Source organism: Bos grunniens, chromosome 21 (genome assembly GCF_055505025.1).
Source record: "Bos grunniens cultivar Pamir isolate PY7600 chromosome 21, Bosgru_T2T1.0, whole genome shotgun sequence".
Classification (NCBI taxonomy): domain Eukaryota; kingdom Metazoa; phylum Chordata; class Mammalia; order Artiodactyla; family Bovidae; genus Bos; species Bos grunniens.
Genome location: NC_141185.1, coordinates 11,435,609 through 11,456,689, shown reverse-complemented (window position 1 = coordinate 11,456,689; position 21,081 = coordinate 11,435,609). Strand labels below are relative to the sequence as shown.

The 21,081-nt window shown below is 44.6% G+C and overlaps 1 protein-coding gene and 1 long non-coding RNA gene across 5 annotated transcripts; one reads left to right on the top strand and one right to left on the bottom strand.

Moving 5' to 3' along the window:
• Positions 1 to 516: 516 nt before the first annotated feature.
• LOC147349074 (uterine milk protein) lies at positions 517 to 20,579 on the bottom strand. 4 transcript variants are annotated; one of them, XM_086365209.1, is made up of 6 exons: positions 20,463 to 20,579; positions 11,439 to 11,638; positions 7,939 to 8,599; positions 5,031 to 5,298; positions 3,075 to 3,222; positions 517 to 870 (listed from the first exon to the last, which is right to left on the bottom strand). In XM_086365209.1, the coding sequence occupies exons 3-6, from the start codon at positions 8,573 to 8,575 to the stop codon at positions 583 to 585; spliced, it is 1,341 nt and encodes a 446-aa protein (XP_086221335.1). In that variant the 5' UTR covers positions 8,576 to 8,599; positions 11,439 to 11,638; positions 20,463 to 20,579; the 3' UTR covers positions 517 to 582. The 4 variants fall into 4 exon arrangements, 2 of the variants coding, with proteins under 2 accessions (XP_086221335.1, XP_086221334.1); XR_015150310.1 differs by lacking the exon at positions 20,463 to 20,579 and having other exon boundaries at positions 3,075 to 3,312; XR_015150309.1 differs by lacking the exons at positions 11,439 to 11,638; positions 20,463 to 20,579 and adding an exon at positions 11,177 to 11,270 and having other exon boundaries at positions 3,075 to 3,312.
• On the top strand, positions 8,089 to 9,634 carry LOC147349075 (uncharacterized). Its single transcript, XR_015150311.1, has 3 exons — positions 8,089 to 8,223; positions 8,505 to 8,620; positions 9,494 to 9,634. It is a non-coding gene; the product is annotated as an uncharacterized LOC147349075 (long non-coding RNA).
• Positions 20,580 to 21,081: the final 502 nt, after the last annotated feature.

Here is a 21,081-nt window from a genome sequence, read left to right as displayed (position 1 = left end):
ACTACTACTATTAGAAGCTTGCTGTGAAGGTGGAAAGAGGCCAGGGGAGGGACAGAGGAGATGCTGTCAACATACTCGGGACTTTCAACCTCTCTGGTACCCCATTTCTCCCTGGAGCTGGGTGAACATATGGAAGCCCCCCAGGGGTCTGTCCTCTTCCCAGCCTCCTCTCTGCAGTGGGACCTGCCTCTCCCTGGGGCTGCCAGGGGCAGGGGGCAGGGGGTAGAGGGAAAGTACAGATGAAGGGCCACGCTCTGACTGCCAGTTGGGCAGGAAGCAAGGCTGTGAGACAACCCCCGACTGAAACAGCCCTACTGCACCTGCTCACCCACTCAGAATTGCTTCTCTGCCTGTGTCAGCCTTGTTCCAGGATAGAAGACATCCTGGCCAAATGTCCCTGGCAGACCCCCTCAACCCCTTTATGCCGCTCTGTTCCTGGACAGAAGACCAGTGAAGACCCGTCCCCACTCCATTCCCAGACCACACTTCTCAGTTTCAGTGTCTCTGACGCACGGCTGGTGAATTGTACTCTTTTTATTCATGGCCTGCTAAGTTCCTGTGCTGCACAGTGTGGCCCTGGCTCTACTCAACTTGGGGGTTGAGGACTTTGCCCACAAAGAGGTCTCTTTGAGTCTTCTCATCCTCCACAAACAGCAAGAAGGGTCTGTTGACCTTCACGACCACTGGGACCTCCTTTGTGTTCATTGGGACTTTCACGACCACCGGGACCTCCTTTGCCTTCATTGGGACTTTCACGACCGCCGGGACCTCCTTTGCCTTCATTGGGACTTTCAACAGATTATCTGTGTGAATGGCTGTGTCCACGGTTAAGGCGTGCTCGCTCAGCTCTATCTCAGCTTGATGTAGGGCCTGGAAGACACAGATTCTGAGTTAGCCCCAGACCAAGCTGGCTGGAGTGGGGGTGGCAGTGGGGGTGGGGTGTGCCCAGCAATTTCCTATGGCAAGATCGAGAGGCAGCCTCCCCTGACAGCTGATGCCAGTTGAAAGAAGGCTGGTTTCCACTCCTGGAAAGCCACCAGCAGTTGGAGGAAGGCTAGCTTCCACTCCTGGAAAGCTGCCCTTGGCTCCCAGCAACCGAATTCACCCTTGAACGTCAGATGTCCCCAAAAGGGGTCAATTACTAGGGTTGGGGATTGTTGGGTTCAGACATCCTCAGGGTTGGGCAGATGACTCAAGGAGTCTGCGCATTTAAAAGGGAGGAAAGGGGAAGAAAACAGAGAGGAAGTCTGGGTGATCTGAAGGCTTAGAAAAAATCCCGCAAAATAACTGAGAGATAGTCCTTTCCAACACTTCTATAAAAGGATGTGATGAAAACCACCAGGGAGCTAGGTTTTCTTGTCTCCATCCAACCAAGGACAATTTGCCCTCTGAGAAAAAGCGCTTGTGCCAGAACTCTCATGACCCCCGATCTGCAGGAGGCCCTGCTGGGGAACGTGGCCATGACATTGTTTGTACTGGATTGTGAAGAGCTCAACATCTCCCAAACCCAGCACTCAGGGCACATCTGCTGGGTGGATTTTGTTAGTGGCTCAGGTGGTAAAGAAGCTGCCTGCAGTGCAGGAGACCCGGGTTTGACACCTGGGTTGGGAGGATCCCCTGGAGAAGGGCATGGCAACCCACTCCAGTATTCTTGCCCGGGAAAGCCCATGGATAGAGGAGCCTGGCAGGCTACAGTCTACAGGACTGCAAAAGAGTCAGACATGACTGAGCCACTAGCACTTACTTACTTATACCCACTGGGCCATGGAAAGCACAGCATGCCTGTGGGGTCCCAACCTTGGGAACTCCATCCAATGTCTCTGAGCAGCAGGTCCCTCATCTCCCAATTAAAGAACAGGGTTCTTTGCGTTCATTGGGAGACTAGGCGAGAGAAACCGTGAGAAAGTGTTTTGTGGTTTGTCAAGCGCTGTACCAGGATGAGAGACTGTGATTGCTGTTTACATTCTGGGCAAAGTGTTACAGGGCAGCCACAAGGCAGCCAGCTAGTTAGTGACCTTGGCGGAGTCATTGGAGGGCAACCCCTGTGTCCACCAGGGTGGGTAAAGTTATCTCATGAGTAGATGCTTCCCGGCATCCGAATGTCTAACTGGCATCTCCAGTTTAGCAGAGCTAGTCTCTGCCTGCCCGAGACCCACCCCTTCTTCATCTTTCCTGCCTCAGACTTTGGCTCCATTGTTTCCCACTCTTCTAGCTCACAAACTGACTCCCCTTCCCTCTCCCCAGCTCTGTCTAAAAAGCCCACAGCACCTTCTCATCACCGTTAACTCTCCCTTGAATGCCCCGTCTAACCGCCAATATCTCTCACCTAGGTTACCCACCAAACTTCCTACTGGGTCCCCTCTTCCTCCAGGGACACTGCCTGTTTTCCACATGGCAAAAAGTGATCTTTCATAAAACACTCATGTCAGCCTTGGTGGTCTCCCATGTCGATCAAATAAAACCCCAGTCCTATCCAGGGCCTGGGAGACCCAAGTGACCCGGCTCTGCCTGACTTCTGCCCTCACCTCCTACCAGACTGTGTCTCACTCATCACTCTAGCTGCCTGGGCTTTCTTGTGGTTCTTAAAAAATGTCGGGTTCACATCCCCTCCAGATACACTGGTTGGTCTCTTTGCCCAGAACACGAGTCCCGAGGCATATACCCCCTTGCTTTCCCTTGGCCTTTATCCAGGACTTGGCATAAAGGCCACCCCAGCCCTTCTAATGCCTGCCCACTGCACTCCAGCCCACTGTTCCTGGTTTCTCTGCTTTCTTCCCTTCAGACAGTGTACTGCGGGTGGATGTAGAGCATACAGGTCTGTGGGCATGCTCACTGCCCTGTCAGGAGAACATAATAGCTACGAGAGTCAGATGTTGTCTGGCTGGCCCATGACTTTACCCCCGAATGCCTCCAGGGCTTGAAGCAATAACCTTTGAGTGAGCGAATGATGAAAGGACCCCCAAAGCCCAGGGATCTGGGCAGATAAGAGCTATAACTGCTGTATTAAAAAACTGATTTTCAATCAGGGCTGTGGTGGATAATAAAACAGAGACCCTAGAAATTGCCCCACTCACCTCCAAATTAGGCAGGGGAGCCTTCGATGTGATGGCCTGTGAGATTGCTGTGGTAGTCAGTATATGTTTGGGGTCAATCTTGGGAAGCAGATGCTTAAAGTTTATCTTGAAGGAGATCTTCAACTTGGGCAAAATTAAGCGCACCAGTCTGTTGAGAATGAAAATGACCAGGAAGCTGAGCTATGTCTCTGTCCTGGCATCCACAGGCCGCACCTTGCTTACGCTGAAAGATCTTTTCCTAGTGGAAATGTAATGGAAGTGTTTGCTTCAGGGCTTGCTTGGTGGGGGGCAGATTAAAGATGCTAGGGTCTGAGCTGCAAGGTTGAATTTCCAAGCAAACCACTAACTCAGAATACACTTTACTATTCAAATGATTCCCTCCACAGGCTTTCTGTACCAGAGAAGATGAAGGTCAGACCAAGGGCATCCAGCCCTGAGTCCCTCTAACCCTCCATCTGGAAGCAGCAGTTTAAACTGTATGGTGACCCTAAGCATGCTGAGGGGGTTGGGGGACATGGGGTCCTCTTGCCGCAGGTAGAGCATAGGGAGTTTTCACAGGAGAGGAAGTTCCATCTTGGATGATAATCTTTGAAACAGAAAGGAGGAGTCCTCCTTCTACAGATCAGCAACTCTGTAACTAAGGGAGAGTATTAGAAAGTGATTGCAAAAAGTCAGATATGACTTAGCAACTGAACAAAACATTAGAATGTGTAGTGCCAGCCCTCTCACCCAACATTTTTGGTTGCTCACAGACCAATCGGTCTTAGCCTGTGTCAATGCAGTGTTGAGCTTCTGATTGGATAGCGACCCACTCAGCTGGGTTCCTCCACTGCTGAATTCCCTCTGCCCCAACTAGGAATACTGTGGGATGTACAACTGTGGCAGAAAATGACAGATCCACTCTGCGGTGGCTCTCAACTGTAGGAGTAAATGCTATTTACAGATTTCTTCCCAATCTGCACATTTGTTGCCCAAAGACTATTCCCCGACTCCCGCCATTAAGATCAGTGGGCCATTGAAGATCACAGTTTCGCTATGTAATTTATCCACATTGATTGGAGCCCGATGGACATGGTACTCAAGCTGGATCAATTCAATTCTCTCTTCCAGGAATATGTAATTGGAACTGAAAGATGCTCAGTGAGGTGTGGGTTGGAGCATCTGATTGAACGGAAGAGAGTCATGTCTGACCACAGCAGTCTTAGCTTGACATTTACTTCCTTAAGATCATTTCCTACTTAAGATCCCTGATGAACACTCCACCACTGAATTATGTTATATACCCTACTCATTCTCTCATAGCTTTTCTACAAGTTGAAGCTACGTATTTGTTAGTTGACTTTCTACCTTCCCTACCAAACTGAAAATTTCATGAGAGCAGAGATGTGTTTGGCTAATCATTGTATTCCCAGCACCGGGCAGTTTCTGGCATAGAATAGATACTCAGAAAATATTCTGGGGGTGAGTGGATTGTGTGCTAATGTGTGTGGGAAAGCTGGTCTGCTGAGCTGGAGAGGTAGAAAGAAGGACTTGTGACAAGAGAGACGGAGTTCCAGGTGACTTTGCTGTCCCTTGTTCCAATCCCTCATGAGACCTGGCTGTGTTTATTCCCTGAAATTGCATTTCATGTATTTTGTAAGTTTCGTGAAATTCCCATGTATCTTTCCAACCATTCCTCTCTGTATCTAACTTGATCTTTTATGAAGTGGGTTTCTGATATTGTACATGTCACCAAAAGAACCATAATTAACAGTTTAAGGGGCTTCTGACTTGGTAATGGGATTCAGGCCATTATTCTTCCTGTTTGGTTTGTTTCGTTTTCTACAAATATCCTAGGAAATAACTAGATGCCAAACTCGCCCACCCTTGCCGCCCAAATAAGGCTTTTGCATAGAGGAAGTGAGGGCTGAGCAAAAATCTAATTCAAATCTAAAGTATTCCTTCAGAATAGCATACCTGAAGTCACTGATTTTCTGAAGTTTAGCTCGCTTAGCAGTCATCTTTTTAAGATCAGTGTCAAATTGTCCAGCATCTGGAAGCATGAGAGTTAGGGACACATTTCCTTTGCAAGGCATCTTAACCATCGTAGCATGTAGCTCCTCTGACCGGCTGTAAAGCATCCGTTCTGTCTTTCTCATCATGTCCACCTGCACTTTGGTTTGGTCATTTACAAAGAAGTCCTCCTTCTGGGTGAGTTTGGGCTGAAAAGCTCTTTTCAAGATGCCTGGGAAAATCAGGAAGGAAAAGTCAAAGAGTGATCTGGTGGAAAAGTCATCACCACCTTCATGTTTGGGGTCCCCAGAGGTGATCTGCTTGAGAAGGAAGCAGTCCATTTAAGGTGACACCTTGACTCTAGTGAGCAGAATAGTTAAAAATTCTAGACTGATGCAAAGGAAATAAAGGCAAACACATGATTTTCAAAAATAATCACCCTACAATTTCTTTAACTCTGTATTTCTCAAAAGATGTTTACCAAAATAACTGCCTTTGGAACTATAACACCAAGAAAGGATTTTGTCATCAAATAATTCAGGAAACATTGATCACAGCATCCCTTCTTTGAAAATTTCTACTGCATTTGAGTGTTTTAAGAGTTCAAAAAATGGTAAAGAAATCTATTTAAAATTTATTAAGCTTGCTGTTAAGTAGAAGCTAACACAACATTGTAAAGCAATTATACTCCAAAAAATTAATTATTTAAAATAAAGTATATTAATTTTATTCAAGGAGGTAAGCTTTTTATCAGAAAGGCACACACACCTCAGTACACATGCACATCCCTGCGTGAAATTCTATTTTAAATAATGCAATTCCCGGTGGGTTTTAAGAAACATTCAAAGTACACACCAGTTAAAAAAGGCATCCATCACCCAGAGTGATGGCCATCTGGTCTGGTCTGGAAAATCTCTACAAGTGTTAGTCTTGCTTCTGATTCTAGAGGCAGACTCACGGTCCTCTCTGTTCTGTTGCTGCTACTTGCTTTTTCTAGAGAGTGATATGGATAAAGCTTTTGGAAAACTGTTGGAAGCTGGAGGGCTACAGTCCATGAGGTCGCAAAGAGCTGGACATGACTAAACCACCACTGCCAAGGGGGAATCATGCTGGAGAGTTCTCTGGAATATCCAGAGAAGCGATCCCTCCAAGATCATTCATGTTAGGACTTCCCTGGCAGTCCAGTGGTTAAGACTCCCTGCTCCCAATGCAGGGGGCACAAGTTCAATCCCTGGTTGGGGAAATAAGATCCCTTAGGCCACACAGTGCAGTAAAAAAAAAAAAAAAAAGATCATTTGTGGAGCACTTTTTATGTCCCAGGTATGTAGTTTGGAACTGTGGGCCTAAATATGAATAACAGGTGGTCCCAGTGGCTTCAGCAAGCATCCTACGCTGGGAAGCACTGTTTTGTGAGCAGTTCCCTCACTTATCATGCACAGGACAAACATTAGTCATGTCCTGGTAGGAACCCTGTTTAATCAGTAATAGAATATCCATGAATTGACTCATTTAAACCTAAAATTTCTTGAACTCAAAAAATGTTCCAGGTACCATACTACATACTGAGGTTACAGCAATGAATAAAACAGAGAGCTGATTTATGTTTTAAGAAAACTGTTCTGGCCTTGTAATGGAGAAAAGGTTGGAGGCAGGCATGAATGGCAACAGCGTAATCAACTTTGGAAAGTCATCTAGGCAAGAGTTAGTGCTGGCCTGGGCTAGAAACCTCTGGGCTAGGCTTCTCAGATGGCGAGAAGTCAACACATTCCAGGTCGACTCTGCAGGCAGAACCCATATAACTTGTGTTCTTGGATCTGGAGGTTTTGTCTGGAGCAGCTGGGTAGATTGCACTGTGATTCTCTGAGATGAGGAGACACAGGGTGTTGGGGGTGGTGCCAGGTTGGGGAATTGTGTTTGGGGGTCTGTGAAACATCCCCCCAAAGGTATTAGAATCTGGACCTCAGGGGAGGTGGTCCGGGCCTAATCTAGAGACTAGGGAATAGAGTACAGATGGTGTTTGAGGTTGTGAACCCAGGTGAGGTGAGAGACATTTCTAGAAGTCAGGAGAAGAGAAAACAGCAAAGGAGACAAGAAAGGGATGGGCTCTGGGCTAAGAGGAAGGTGGGAGGAGTCCTTGGGCAGAGAAGACAGAAAGGGAGCCACCTTGAGGATGACGAGGGCACAGCTATTTCTTCGCTGTGATGGAAGGGGAGAGTGAGAGGAGAGGCGTGTGTGCCTCAGACAGCACGTGGAGGACATCTTGCCTGACCTGCTTTCTTGTCCCCATTCGGGCAATAGGAGAGGTCACAGCTGAGAGTCAATAGAAGAAGGAGACAGGAGATACTGAGTGGAGGAAGAAGACGTAAATAGACACCAGCGAGGGGTGACTGAGGCCACCTGAAGAAACATTGGTGATGTCAAGATCTGTGACCAGGAATTCACACTGATATTTTAGACACCTGGTGTGTGACCCTGAATTCAACACTGGACGCAGCTGCAGAAAGCATCTCATCTCGCACTAATCCGAGACCATACACGACAAGTGAATTAGCCGATGTTCATGGCTCTGCAAAAAAAGATTTCTTTGTTTTCCCCTTTTTTATCAGCGAGAGTGATCACATTTTATTCCAAAATATCTTAAGCACCACAAACAAGATGACTGAGAGGATTAAGAGAAGAGACGCTGAAAAATGCTAGACAATGCAGTGATATCAAAGTCAATTAAAAAGCTGGATCTACTGGTTGCTGAGAAAATGGGATATACCGACAAAAATTATGGCTTTTTCTTTTTTTCCCCCTGACTTAAACCTGTTAGGAAACGCAAGGGCAAAGATTACCCAAAACAGGAATTCATGCACTTAATAAGCCTCACCTTTGAAGAAAATGTGGTTAACAAGACACAGGATGGTCTCAGGGTTCAGGTCGGTGATTAAGTCTGTGATTTTCGTATGTGTTTTTTCAGCCACATGGTGGCTGATGGTCTTCTTGGCTTTTTCTGTATCTGTAAAGTCAATCATCTGGATGTCCATTCCCTGCAGCTTGCTTATCTGCTGTAGAAGCATCTGGTTGACCATCATTTTTCTGTTGATAAAGAGAATGTGCTGGTGCTTCAGTAGCTTCTGCTTCACTAGCTCACGCCCCACGTGGACCAGAGGCTGTAAGTACTTGTGCACATCCAACAGTTTGGGCTCAAGTTTCATGTCCTCAGGGTGGTGGGTTCTCATTGTAGACTTGATCCCCAGGGAGAGGGTGGCCAGGGTGGTGGTCATGGCCATGGGGGAGAAGATGATATTCTTTCTGGGATCCTCAATTATCAAAGCCTTGAACAATTCTTGGGCAAAATCCTTAGGGTGAGCTTCCATCTTCTGGGAGAGAGCTGAAATTTTCTTTAATAAGACTAGGTTCATGTGCTTTTGAGAGTGTTGTTGCTTTTCACAGAAGATGCTATTAAACAGGCCACAGAGGATGAAGACCAGAGACAGGGCCAGATTCATTCTCCCGTGGGACATTTCTGCGGCAATCCAGAGCTGTTACTGGAAGGAAGAGGCATACGGGTGAATATTCTATGGAACGTGTTCTCAATGCTGTAGGGGCTGAAAAAGGCTCATTTTATCTATATGCAGCTCACCTGGGTGGGGTTGCTATTAGTCCTGGATTGGAGAATGTTAGCTAAGTCCAACGGAGAAGGTAATGGCACCCCACTCCAGTACTCTTGACTGGAAAATCCCATGGGTGGAGAAACCTGGTGGGCTTCAGTCCATGGGGTCGCTAAGAGTCGGACACGACTGAGCGACTTCACTTTCACTTTTCACTTTCATGCATTAGAGAAGACAATGGCAACCCACTCCAGTGTTCTTGCTGGAGAATCCCAGGGACGGGGGAGCCTGGTGGGCTGCTGTCTATGGGGTCGCACAGAGTTGGATATGACTGAAGTGACTTAGCAGCAGCAGCTAAGTCCAATGAGGAAGGTCTAATGAGGATTTTGGAACCTGACTTGGGACAAATTAAAGTGATTTGGTTAAGAGGGATTTAGTTCTGCCCCTAGCTGACCCTGCAAGTGGATCTTCTCCATCCACACTTTTTTTCTTTTTTTAAATACAGGGTTCATGACTCAATCCTGAAAAGTGTGGAAAGGAAAGAAACAAGAGGAGAGAGAGAGAAAAGATTGCAGATTCAAACACCCATAGAGGTCTGGCCAGAAATACTCACACAGAAAGGCAGCTAGTTCAGTGAAATAGGCACTCGGGGGACTGTGGAAAATGGGCCAGTGTGCCCAGGTTGAAGGGGCTGGCATTACTTAGCTCCAGCTGTGACTAGGATCAGTTCTGGGGCAGTGGTGTCAGGTGTCTTTTTGTTGTTGTTGTTGGTTTGTTTCTGAAGCATCAAAAAATCTGGATTTTAACATGAAAATTCAACCTTTCCCAAAGCAACTTGCTAGCAGCCCAAAGTCCAGATGCAGGCCTGCCACATCTGACCTTAGAGATGCTGGTGTGATTTCTAAAGTGAATCCCGGGTGGTGCTCAGACGACTTGAACAGCAGCTGAACCAAGGGCCTGGCAAAGGTCATCTCAGGAGATCCTGGTCGCCTCACTTAAGCCCTCTCCCTGCCGTCAGCTACTGCTCATCACCCACTGTCAGGGCAAAAACCCCTCTCTGTCCCCGTATGCAGGCTTCCCAGGTGGCGCTAGTGGTAAAGAATCTGCCTGTCATTGCAGGCAACGTAAGAGACATGGGTTTGATCCCTGGGTCAGGAAGATCCACTGGAGTATAAAATGGCACCCTACTTCAGTATTCTTGCCTGGAAAACTCCACAGGCAGAGGAGCCTGGAGGGCTACAGTCTATGGGGCCACAGGGAGCTGGACACAACTGACTGAGCAATCATAAATGAAGGAATGAATGTCCCTATATATGACCCCACAATTGAGACCAGAAGTCAGGCCTTGCACCTGAAGGGAGCACAGATGGCAGGATTTCTGGCTGCACTGATGGGAAGGAAACAGATGAGAACCATGGCCTGATTTTGTGCTCAATTTTACCTCCTTCGGGCAGGGCCTGTCCTCACTTCCTTAGTTCTCTATGGCACCCAGCTCAGCTCCAGGTACAGGATCCACTTCTCTGCATTATCCTTGCCACCCCTGGTGTCCCTTAAGTAGCATCTACTATGGACTGAAAGTTTATGCCCCTCGAAATTCCAATGTCAAAAGCCCTAGCTCTGAATGGAACAGTATTTGGAAGGAAGGCCTTTGGCAAGTAATTTGAGTCGGATGAGGTCACGAGTATCCCTTGTGTGTAGGCATATATTAGTTTCCCGTACAAGAAGAGACACCAGAGTACGGGCTTTCCCCACTCTGTCCCTGCGTGCGCACCACAAAGATGAGGTCTGGTGAGGACACAATGAGAGGACAGCCATCTGCAAGCCAGAACTCGCACCAGAATCCAGCCATGTTGGCACCCTAATCTTGGACTTCCAGCCTCAGAGCTGTGAGAGAATACATATCTATTGCTTAAGCCACGTGGGTTATGGTATTTTGTTATGCAGCCGAAGTTGCCATGACAGCATCACCCGCCTGTCAATCTTTCCCCCACCAACATTTCTGGACACCCTGCAGCCAGAGTGGGCTCCTCAGAGTGTCAACCACTTCTGTTTCGTGGTTCCCCATGAGTTTCAAGGGGATGGAGTCCAAATTCTTCAGGTGGCAGATAAGTCCTGCCATACCCTGGTTCCTGCCAACCCGACTCAGCAATCCAGTCCTAAGCAGTTTACATCAGTCCCGCATTGTCTCCTCCAATTAGCCCCTACCTCTCACTGCCAACCATTGTTCTCCCAGCCTTCCTCCCTTCATCACCTCCTCCATCTACCTCATCTGAGCGGGAGTAGGGTTGGTGAGAAAGGAGGACATTGTGGTTGAGGGAGCCAGTGAGTGGAAGAGAGCTGTGGGGTGGGGAGAACAGTGGATGCAGGAGATTCTAGAAAATATACACATCCTTGTTATCCTGGATCCTTCATCATCTTGCCCAAGGCAGAGGCTACTTGAACCATAGCAAAAGAGCAATAAAACACTTACCCATGTAGAACCTCACTGTCCCCAAGAGAAGAAAGCTGACTTACCCTTCACGGGAGCCTGCTGTTATCTACTGATGTTGCTCTTTGCCTCTGTCAGTGACTTATTTATACTGCCATTGGTGTAGTGAAATGGATAAACCTGGATTAATACTAACTTGGCCAAATAACTGTGTTCAAATACTGTGCAGACAAAACAAGAACTGAATCATTTCAGTTCCAGTGAAGCAGTGAACAAATCAATGGATTGTGGTACTGTTGGAATGACCATTCATTCAATTACTCATGCATTATTTCAACAAACACTTACTTAGCTTCTAGTAATATTCATGCTCTGGGCTAGGTATAGGGGGGGTAGGGAGGGGCATGATGCTTAAGGCCTGATTTTCACCCTTGAGGAGAACCCCCGGCTTCAAGGATATCTTCGTGTTGAGGAAGAAACAAACATGAAAAAGGACCGTGGGCCACCTTTCGGCTGGTTCATGAAGAGCACACACTGCCACTCAGGAGCTGCGGACGGAAAGAGAAGGGCACAGTTAAGAATCAGGACAACTCAGATAGGTGGAGTAACTGTTCCTGGGAGTCTTAAAAAACAGGCAGGAGTCAGCATATAGTCAAGGAAGCCTGAAGAGGGAATTCTGGATGCTGGGATTGGCTGGGGTTCCCTGGAAGAGTGGTGGTCAAGGCTTTACCTGCAAGGTTTTCCCAAGTCGAGGCAAAATTCAGTTCTGACATGGTGGGGTACAGTGACTGCCAAATGTTCTCTTCAATAGCAACTAAAGAAGTGGGCAAAATTGACCAAAAAACAACCATTTCAGTGCTATAGAAATTCACCACAGGCCCACAACAAAGATGAAGGGTGATGAAAATAAGGGTTCATTAATGAAAGTACTGAACTCTGTGTAAGGACAGAGGGAGTCTCTGACATGCTTGTCCGGGGTTCTGCTGGTGGGTGGTCTATCCAGAGTCCAACTGCTGCTGCCGGAGCAGACTCACCTGACTTGGAACATTGTCCGTTAAAGTGATAATATTGGTGACAAGCAAAGCATGTGTGAGCATGGGTTGGGGGGGCAGTGGTTCTGTTAACCTGCAGCTGTATTTGGATCAATCAATGGATTAATCAGTGGATTAACATGGGATTAAACAAGAGTTCCAAGAGGTGTGACAGCTGTAGGGGGCTTGATGAGCTCTATGCATGTCCCAGGTTGAAAGGTGCTTCTGCACATGGGCACCAGAGACTGGAGTAGACCCACGCTACCCACACCTCCCTGGCCCTTGGGGAAGCAAGAGAGAAAGATGGAAAGTAAAATATGGTGGTACGTGAGGTTTCAATGGGCTCATCAGCCTGTACACAGACCCATCATCAGAAAGTAGAACTTTTATTGGCTTGAGGTGTTTGAAAGCAATTTCTTTCAAAATATGGCTGAACAATAAGCAACACAGCTCTGTGATGACCTAGAGGGGTGGGATGGGGTGTGGGAGGGAGGTTCGAGAGGGAGGGGGTATATGTATACATATAGCCAATTCACTTTGTTATACAGCAAAAACATATATAACGTTGTAAGGCAACTATTGTCATTCAGTCGCTAAGTCATATTCGACTCTTTGCAAACCCATGGATTGCAGCACACCAGGCTTCCTTGTCCTTCACCATCTCCCAGAGTTTGTCAAACTCAGATCCATTGAGTTGATGATGTCATCCAACCGACCAGCTCATTCCCTGTTGCCCTCTTCTCCTCCCTCCTTCAATCTTTCGCAGCATCAGGGTTGATTTCCTTTAGGATTGATGGGTTGGATCTCCTTGCTGTCCAAAGACTCTCGGGAGTCTCCTCCAGCACCACACTTCAAAAGCACCAATTCTTCAGTGTTCAGCCTTCTTTATGGTCCAACTCTTGCATCTATACATGGGTACTGGAAGAACCATAGTTTTGACTATACAGACCTTTGTCGTCAATGTCTCCGCTTTCAATATGCTGTCTAGGTTGGTCATAGCTTTTCTTCCAAGGAGCAAGTGTCTTTCAATCTCATAGCTGCAGTCATTGTCCCCAGTGATATTGGAGCCTAAGAAAATAAAACCTGCCACTGTTTCCATTTTTTCCCTGTCTATTTGCCATGCACTGTGGGACTGGATGCCGTTATCTTACTTTTTTGAATGTTGAGTTTTAAGTCAGCTTTTCCACTTTCCTCTTTCACCTTCATTTAAGAGGTTCTTTAGTCCCTCCTTGCTTTCTTCCATTAGAGTGTTATTATCTGCATATCTGAGATCGTTGATCCCAGAAATTTTGATTCCAGCTTGTAATTGATCCAGCCTGGCATTTTGCATGATGTACTCTGCATATAAGTTAAATAGGCAGGGTGACAATACACAGCTTTGATGTAATCCTTTCTCAATTTTGAACCAGTCTGTTGTTCCATGTCCAGTTCTAAATGTTATTTCTTGACCTGCATACAAGTTTCTCAGGAGGCAGGTAAGGTGGTCTGGTATTCCCTTCTCTTTCAGAATTTTCCACCGTTTGTTGTGATCCACACAATCAGACTCTTTAATGTAGTCAATGAAGCTTAAGAAGATACTTTCTTGGAATTCCCTTGGTTTCTCTGAGAGCCAAAAATGTTGGCAACTTGATCTCTGGTTCCTCTGCCTTTTCTAAATCCAGTTTGTACATCTGGAAGTTCTCAGTTCATGTACTGTTGAAGCATAGCTTGAAGGATTTTGAGTATTGCCTTGCTAGCATGTGAAATGAACCCATGCCACGATGACAGAGTAGAAGGACTCATGTTCTCCTGTGAGAGCACCAAATTTGCAATTAGCTGCTTAACAACCCTCTACAGGAGGATGTTGGAACCCACCAAAAAATGATATCTGACATCCAAGGACCAAGAAGTAACAATGAGATGGTAGGAGGGGCTCAGTCATGTTAAAATCAAACCCTATATTTGCCAGAGACTCTTGGAGGGCACAAACAAAACCTGTGCACACCAGGACCCAGGGGAGAGCAGCAGTGACCCCTACAAGAAACTGAATCAGACCTGCCTGTGAGTGTTTGGAAGTCTCCTGTGGAGGCATAAGTCAGCAGTGGCCTGCCGTGGAGACAGAGGCACTGGCAGCAGCAGTTCTGGGAGGCATGTCATGTTGGCATAAGTCTTCTTGGAGGAGATTGCTATTATCCCTACTATAGAACCACTGGGCAGGTGACCCATAAACTGAAGAACAATTATACTAAAGAAGGGGTCAGCTTATACCAAAGTAGATGTGCAACATGCTACTGTGGAAGGGCATAGAAATAGCTCCAGAAAGAATGAAGAGGTGGGCCAAATCGGAAATGACACCCAGTTGTGGATGTGTCTGGTGGTGAAAGTAAAGTCTGATGATGTAAAGAACAATATTGCATAGGAACCTGGAATGTTCATAGATCCATGAATCAAGGTTAGATGTGATCAATCAGGAGGTGGCAAGAGTGAACATTGGCATTTTAGGAATCAGTGACCTAAAATGGATGGGAATGGGTGAATTTAATTCAGATGACCATTTTCTCTACTACTGTGGGCAAGAATCCCTTAGAAGAAATGGAGTAACCCTCATAGTCAACAAAAGAGTCTGAAATGCAGTACTTGAGTGCAATCTCAAAAATGACAGAATGATCTCGGTTCATTTCCAAGGTAAACCATTCAATATCACAGTAATCAAATTAATTATGCCAAAGAGCTGCCACTAAGAGTGGTAGTTAGTGCACCCACTACTGCCAACGAAGCTGAAGCTGAATGGTTCTATGAAGACCTCCAAGACCTGGTAGAACTAACACCAAAAGATGTCCTTTTCATCATAGGGGACTGGAATGCAAAAGTGGGAAGTCAAGAGATACCTGGAGTAACAGGCAAGTTTAGCCTTGTGATACAAAATAAAGCAGAGCAAAGGCTAACACAGTTTTGCCAAGAGAACATACTGGTCAAAGCAAACACCCTCCTCCAACAATGTAAGAGCCAACTCTACACATGGACATCACTAAATGGTCAATACTGAAATCAGATTGGTTATATTCTTTGCAGCCAAAGATGGAGAAATTATACAGTCAGCAAAAACAAGACTGGAAGCTGACTGTGGATCAGATCATGAGCTCCTTTTTTCAAAATTCAGAGCTAAATTGAAGTAAGTGGGGAAAACCACTGAAGAGAAGTAGGCCATTGAAGTGAAGTGAAGTGAAGTGAAAGTTGCTAGGTCGTGTCTGACTCTTTGCGACCCCATGGACTATACAGTCCATAGAAGTCTCCAGGCTAGAATACTGGAGTGGGTAGCCTTTCCCTTCTCCAGGGAAGGGAATCCAACCCAAGGATAGAACCCAGGTCTCCCTCATTGCAGACAGATTCTTTACCTGCTGAGCCACAAGGGAAGCCCAAGAATACTGGAGTGGCTAGCTTATCTCTTCTCCAGTGGATCTTCCCGACCCAGGAAGTGAACTGCAGTCTCCTGAATTGCAGGTGGATTCTTTACCAACTGAACTATCAGAGAAGCCCCGTAAGGCCATTGAGGTATGACCTAAATCAAATCCTTTATGATTATACAGTAGAAGTGACAGATTCAAGGGATTAGATCTGATAGAGTGCTTGAAGAACTATGGATGGAGGTTCATAACATCATACAAGAGGCAGTGACCAAAACCATCCCAAAGAAAAAAGCAATTATGTTCCAATAGAAAAACAATAAATGGGGATAAAAAGCATTACAGACACAAGGTGACCTCTAAGAAGAAGGTTTAAAAATAAAGATTGAGAAGGAGCATCACTAGTCAGTAATTGCAGGGGAACCACACTTCACAGGTCAGTCCAGGCAAATTTCTAAATAAATCAAATTTCTAAACAAACAAAAACAAAAACCCTCAAAAGGGAAAGAGTCAGAATCCAGAGTTACTACTATATGTTATCTAAAATATCTAGTATTCAACAACAGAAAATGTGTAATAAATGCAAAGAAATAAGAAAGTGTGACCCATATTCAGGAAAAAAAATAAATCAATAGGAATGGTTTCTGAGTGTCCAAAGATGTTAGATTTAGCTGCCAAAAACTGCACAGCAGCTATAACAAATACTTCTAAAGAAATAAAGGAAACCATGTTTAAAGAATGAAAGAAAAATGAAGACAGCAATACAATATGTAGGGAAACTCAATAAAAAGATAGAAATTATATTTAATAGAAATTCTGGATTTGAAAATAGGCATAATAACTGAAATAAAAATTCATTAAAGGACTCAACAGTAGATTTGAGATGGTGGGAGAAAGAATCTGTGAATTTGCAGCTAGACCAATAGAAATGATCCAATATGAACAGAGAAAGGAAAATTTAAAAACTGAAAAGTAAATGAACAGACCTCTTATTGACCAGTGATACAAGATCAAGCATACTAACATAAGTGTAATGGGAGTCCCAGAAGAAGGAGAGAGAAAAGAGTAGAAAAAATATTTGAGGAAATACTGATGGAAATCTCCTCCAAGTTGGTGGAAAAACATTAATCTACAAACCCAAGAAGTCCAAAGAGATCCACTGTAATTAAATTGGTGAAAGGCAAAGGGAAAATCATGAAAGCAGCAAGAGGAAAAATAACTTATCACATGCAAAGGAATAATAAAACAATTAATGGCTGACTTCTAGTTAGGAAGAATGGAGGGGGAAATGCAGTTGAATGACATAAAGTGCTGAAGGAAAGAAAAACCTGTCAACAAAGAATTCTGTCCAGCGAAGAAAATGAAAGTGAAATAACATTTATAGATAAATAAATATTCAGAGAATAATTGCTAGAGAAACTTTTTTTTTTACAATAAATACTAGAGCAAGTCCTTCAGATTGGAAAGAAATGATACCAGATGGTGGCTTCAATCTACAGAAAGAAATAAACAATGGTAAAAAAAAATTGTTCTTGTAGCTCAGTTGGTAAAGAATCTGCCTGCAATGCAGGAGACCTGGGTTCGATTCCTGAGTCAGCAAGATCCCCTAGAGAAAGAAATTGCAACCCACTCCAGTATTCTTGCCTGGAGAATCCCAAGAACAGAGGAGCCTGGTAGGTTCCCAGTCCATGGGATCGCCAAGAGTCAGACACGACTTAGTGACTAAACCACCACCACCACCAAAAATAGTAAATATGTAGGTAAACATAAAAAACTATAAGTGTATATTCTCATTATTGTTTTCTCTAAATTGCATAAGATTGTATAAAACAATGAATAGAACAATGTGTTGTTGTGTTTCCGACAGAGGATGAGATGGCTGGACGGCATCACTGACTCGATGGACGTGAGTCTGAGTGAACTCCGGGAGTTGGTGATGGACAGGGAGGCCTGGCGTGCTGCGATTCATGGGGTCGCAAAGAGTCGGACACGACTGAGCGACTGAACTGAACTGAACTGATACATACAATAAGATCCCCTTGAGGAGGGCATGGCAACCCACTCCAGTACTCTTGCCTGGAGAATCCCATGGACAGAGGAGCCTGGTGGGCTACAGTCCATAGGTTTGCAAAGAGTCGTACACAGCTCGAGAAACTTTGCATGCATGCAGATACATGCAATATACAAATAGACAATAATAGCATAACCTGGAGGAGGAAACAGCAGCTCACTCCAGGATTTTTGCCTGGAGAATCCTATGGACAGAGGAACCTGGTGGGCTACCGTCCATGGGGGCGAAAAGAGTTGGACATGATTGAGCACGTGATGGAATAGCACAAAAGAGGGGAGGAAATGAAACTATATTGGGCTCAAGGTTGTATATTTTACTGAAATTAAGTTAATACTACTTTGAAGCAGATTATGATAAATTAAGATTATATTGCAATCCCTAGAGCCAACAAAAAGAAAAAAAATTCAAAGAGAAATTAAAGTGATTCACTAAAAATTTTTACTTATCCCCAAAGAAGGCAATAAACAAGGAACAGAAAAGCAAAATGGGTATGAAGTTGGCAAAATGTGAGATATAATTCAAATATATCAATAAATACAAATGCAATAAACTTTGCATTTAATTGAAACAGACTGTCAGGCTGAATAAAAACCCAAGACCCACCTATATGCTATCTATAATGGATACAGCTTAGATTCAAAGACACAAATAGGCTAAAATGATGGGAAATCCTGTTAAGGGTAGTATATCGTCTTCTCAACAAAATAGGTCTAACAATAAATTAAGAAGAGAAATTATAAGAACTGTGTTGTCTGAGTGGGCTTCTCAGGTGGCTCAGTGCTAAAGAATCCTCCTATCAGGCAGAAGACACTGGTTCAGTGTCTGGGCCGGGAAGATCCCTTGGAGAAGGAAATGGCAACCCACTCCAGTATTGTTGCTTTGGAAATTCCATGGACAGAGGAGCCTGGTGGGCTATGGTTTATGGAGTCACAAAAGAGTCAGACACAACTTAATGATCAAACAACAACAACTTGTTGTCTCACTATGACATTTATAACAGAAAGAAATCTAAAAAAAACCCATAAATATTTGGAAAATAAACAAAGCACTTCTACATAATTCATAGTTCAAAGAAGATATCATGGGGAAAGTAAAAATATTTTAAACTAAATGAAACAAAAATATCAGCATATCATAATTTATGGGATGCTGCTAAAGCAGCTGAGAGAGGGAAATTTATAACTTTAAAGACCTATATCAGAAAAGAAAGTGACAAGATAATTAAATGGGGAGCATGCTCAGTTGCTAAGTCATGTCTGACTCTTTGTGACCCCATGGACTATGGAATTTTCCAGACCAGAATACTAGAGTGAGTAACCTTTCCCTTCTCCAGGGCATTTTCCCAACCAGGGATTGAACCCAGGTCTCCTGCATTGCAGGCAGATTCTTTACCAGCTGAGCCACAAGGGAAGCCCAAGAATACTGGAGTGGGTAGTCGATCCCTTCTCCAGGGGATCTTCCCAACCCAGGAATTGAACCGGGGTCTTCTGCATTGCAGATGGATTCTTTACTAACTGAGTAATGAGGGAAGCCCATTCATATGCAAAGGTAAAACAAACAAACAAAGAAAACCCCTATATCCTTACTTCTCAGTTCAGTTCAGTTCAGTTCAGTCGCTCAGTCGTGTCAACCCTTTGCAACTCCATGAATCGCAGCACGCCAGGCCTCCCGGTTCATCACCAACTCCCGGAGTTTACCCAAACTCATGTCCACCGAGTCGGTGATGCCATCCAGCCATCTCATCCTCTGTCATCCCCTTCTCCTCCTGCCCCCAATCCCTCCCAGCATCAGGGTCTTTTCCAATGAGTCAACTCTTCGCATGAGGTGGCCAAAGTATTGGAGTTTCAGCTGGTTGGATCTTCTTGCAGTCCAAGGGACTCTCTAGAGTCTTCTCCAACACCACAGTTCAAAAGCATCAATTCTTTGGCGCTCAGCTTTCTTCACAGTCCAACTCTCGCATCCATCCATGACCACTGGAAAAACCATAGCCTTGACTAGACGGACCTTTGTTAGCAAAGTAATATCTCTGCTTTTTAATATGCTATCTAGGTTGGTCATAACTTTCCTTCCAAGGAGTAAGTGTCTTTTAATTTCATGGCTGCAATCACCATCTGCAGTGATTTTAGAGCCCCCCAAAATAAAGTCTGACACTGTTTCCACTGTTTCCCCATCTACTTCCCATGAAGTGATGGGACCAGTCAGCATATACCAAATTCAACTCAAATGGGCCATCGTTTTATGTTTGTGTTAAAATCATAATGTTTTTGTAAGAAAACAGAGGAAATTATTTTTGTGACCTTGATTTAAGCAAAGTTTTCTTAGATCTAACACCAAAAGCATGAATCAGACAAGAATAAAAAAAATTTGATAAATTTCATTAAAATGTTGGTGTTTTGGACATAATGAAAATGAAACATCCAGGCACAGACTTGGGGGAAATTTTTGCAAAATGTAAATGTACTTGGGGACTTTCATCCTAAATATGTGCATAACTCTTATAACTCAATATACACTACTGAGACTGTATTTAAAATAGACAGTTAATGAGAACCTACTTTATAGCACAGGGACCTCTACTCAGTGCCCTGCAAGTGAGCTAAGTGGGAAGGAAATCTAAAAAAACGAGGGGACATATGTAAACCTATAGCTGATTCACTTTGCTGTGTAGTAGAAAGTAACAGAACATTGTAAAGCAACTATACCCCAATAAAAATTCATAACAAATAATAATAAAGAGAAAAGCTATCTAATTTAAAAATGGGCAAAAGACTCTATAGACATTTTACCAAAGAAGACATGTGAATAGCCAGTAAGAACATGAAAATGTGCTCAGCATCATTAGTCATTAAGGAAATGCAAAAGAGGCCAGACTCAAAAAACTACGTACCATATCGTTAATGTAATAAGTCCAGGAAAGGTAAGGTTTTAGGAAGAGCAGATTACGGGTGACCTGGAGCTGAGAATGAAACAGCAGGATCTTATGATTCTTGCCTCCCCAACCCCCTCGCCCCAAGTCCTCCGCCTGCCTTTTGTTTGGGGAAAATGTGCGTGGCAGAATGAGTTTAATCAAAGAAATGAGGAAAGCAGAAACAAAGGAAAACAGCCAAAGGAGACCAAATAATAATAATGTAGTCATTAAGCACAGTCAAGGACCTTTAGTTCCTTCTCAAGGACTAAACACAATATTCTGAGCCGTATCCTGTGAGCTGTCTTACAGATACTAAAGCACCAGGTGGAAGACGTTAACTACATGATGACCACGCTGTAGCCATGACATAAGCTGCTACCATTCTGAGAACTGGCCTCAACGAAATAGGAACAAACAGAGCCTGGAACTGATGATTAACTGTACCTAAAACACCCAGGATGACGCTGGTCAGACCACTGATGACCGATGTCAAGATGACTGCCAGAGATGACGGTGCTGTTTCTGCTGTAGCTGCCCCCATCCCCACCCCTCACCCCCCAGGTATAAAATCTCTTGCCCCATGGTTACCTAAAGGTGG

Coding starts and splice junctions, on each gene's coding strand:
- LOC147349074 (XM_086365209.1), bottom strand. CDS start 8,575: ATGTCCCACGGGAGAATGAATCTGGCCCTGTCTCTGGTCTTCATCCTC. Junction 5,299..7,938: donor TAACCACATTTTCTTCAAAG/GTGAGGCTTATT, acceptor TGATTTTCCCAG/GCATCTTGAAAAGAGCTTTT. Junction 871..3,074: donor CTCCCCTGCCTAATTTGGAG/GTGAGTGGGGCA, acceptor TGTGTCTTCCAG/GCCCTACATCAAGCTGAGAT.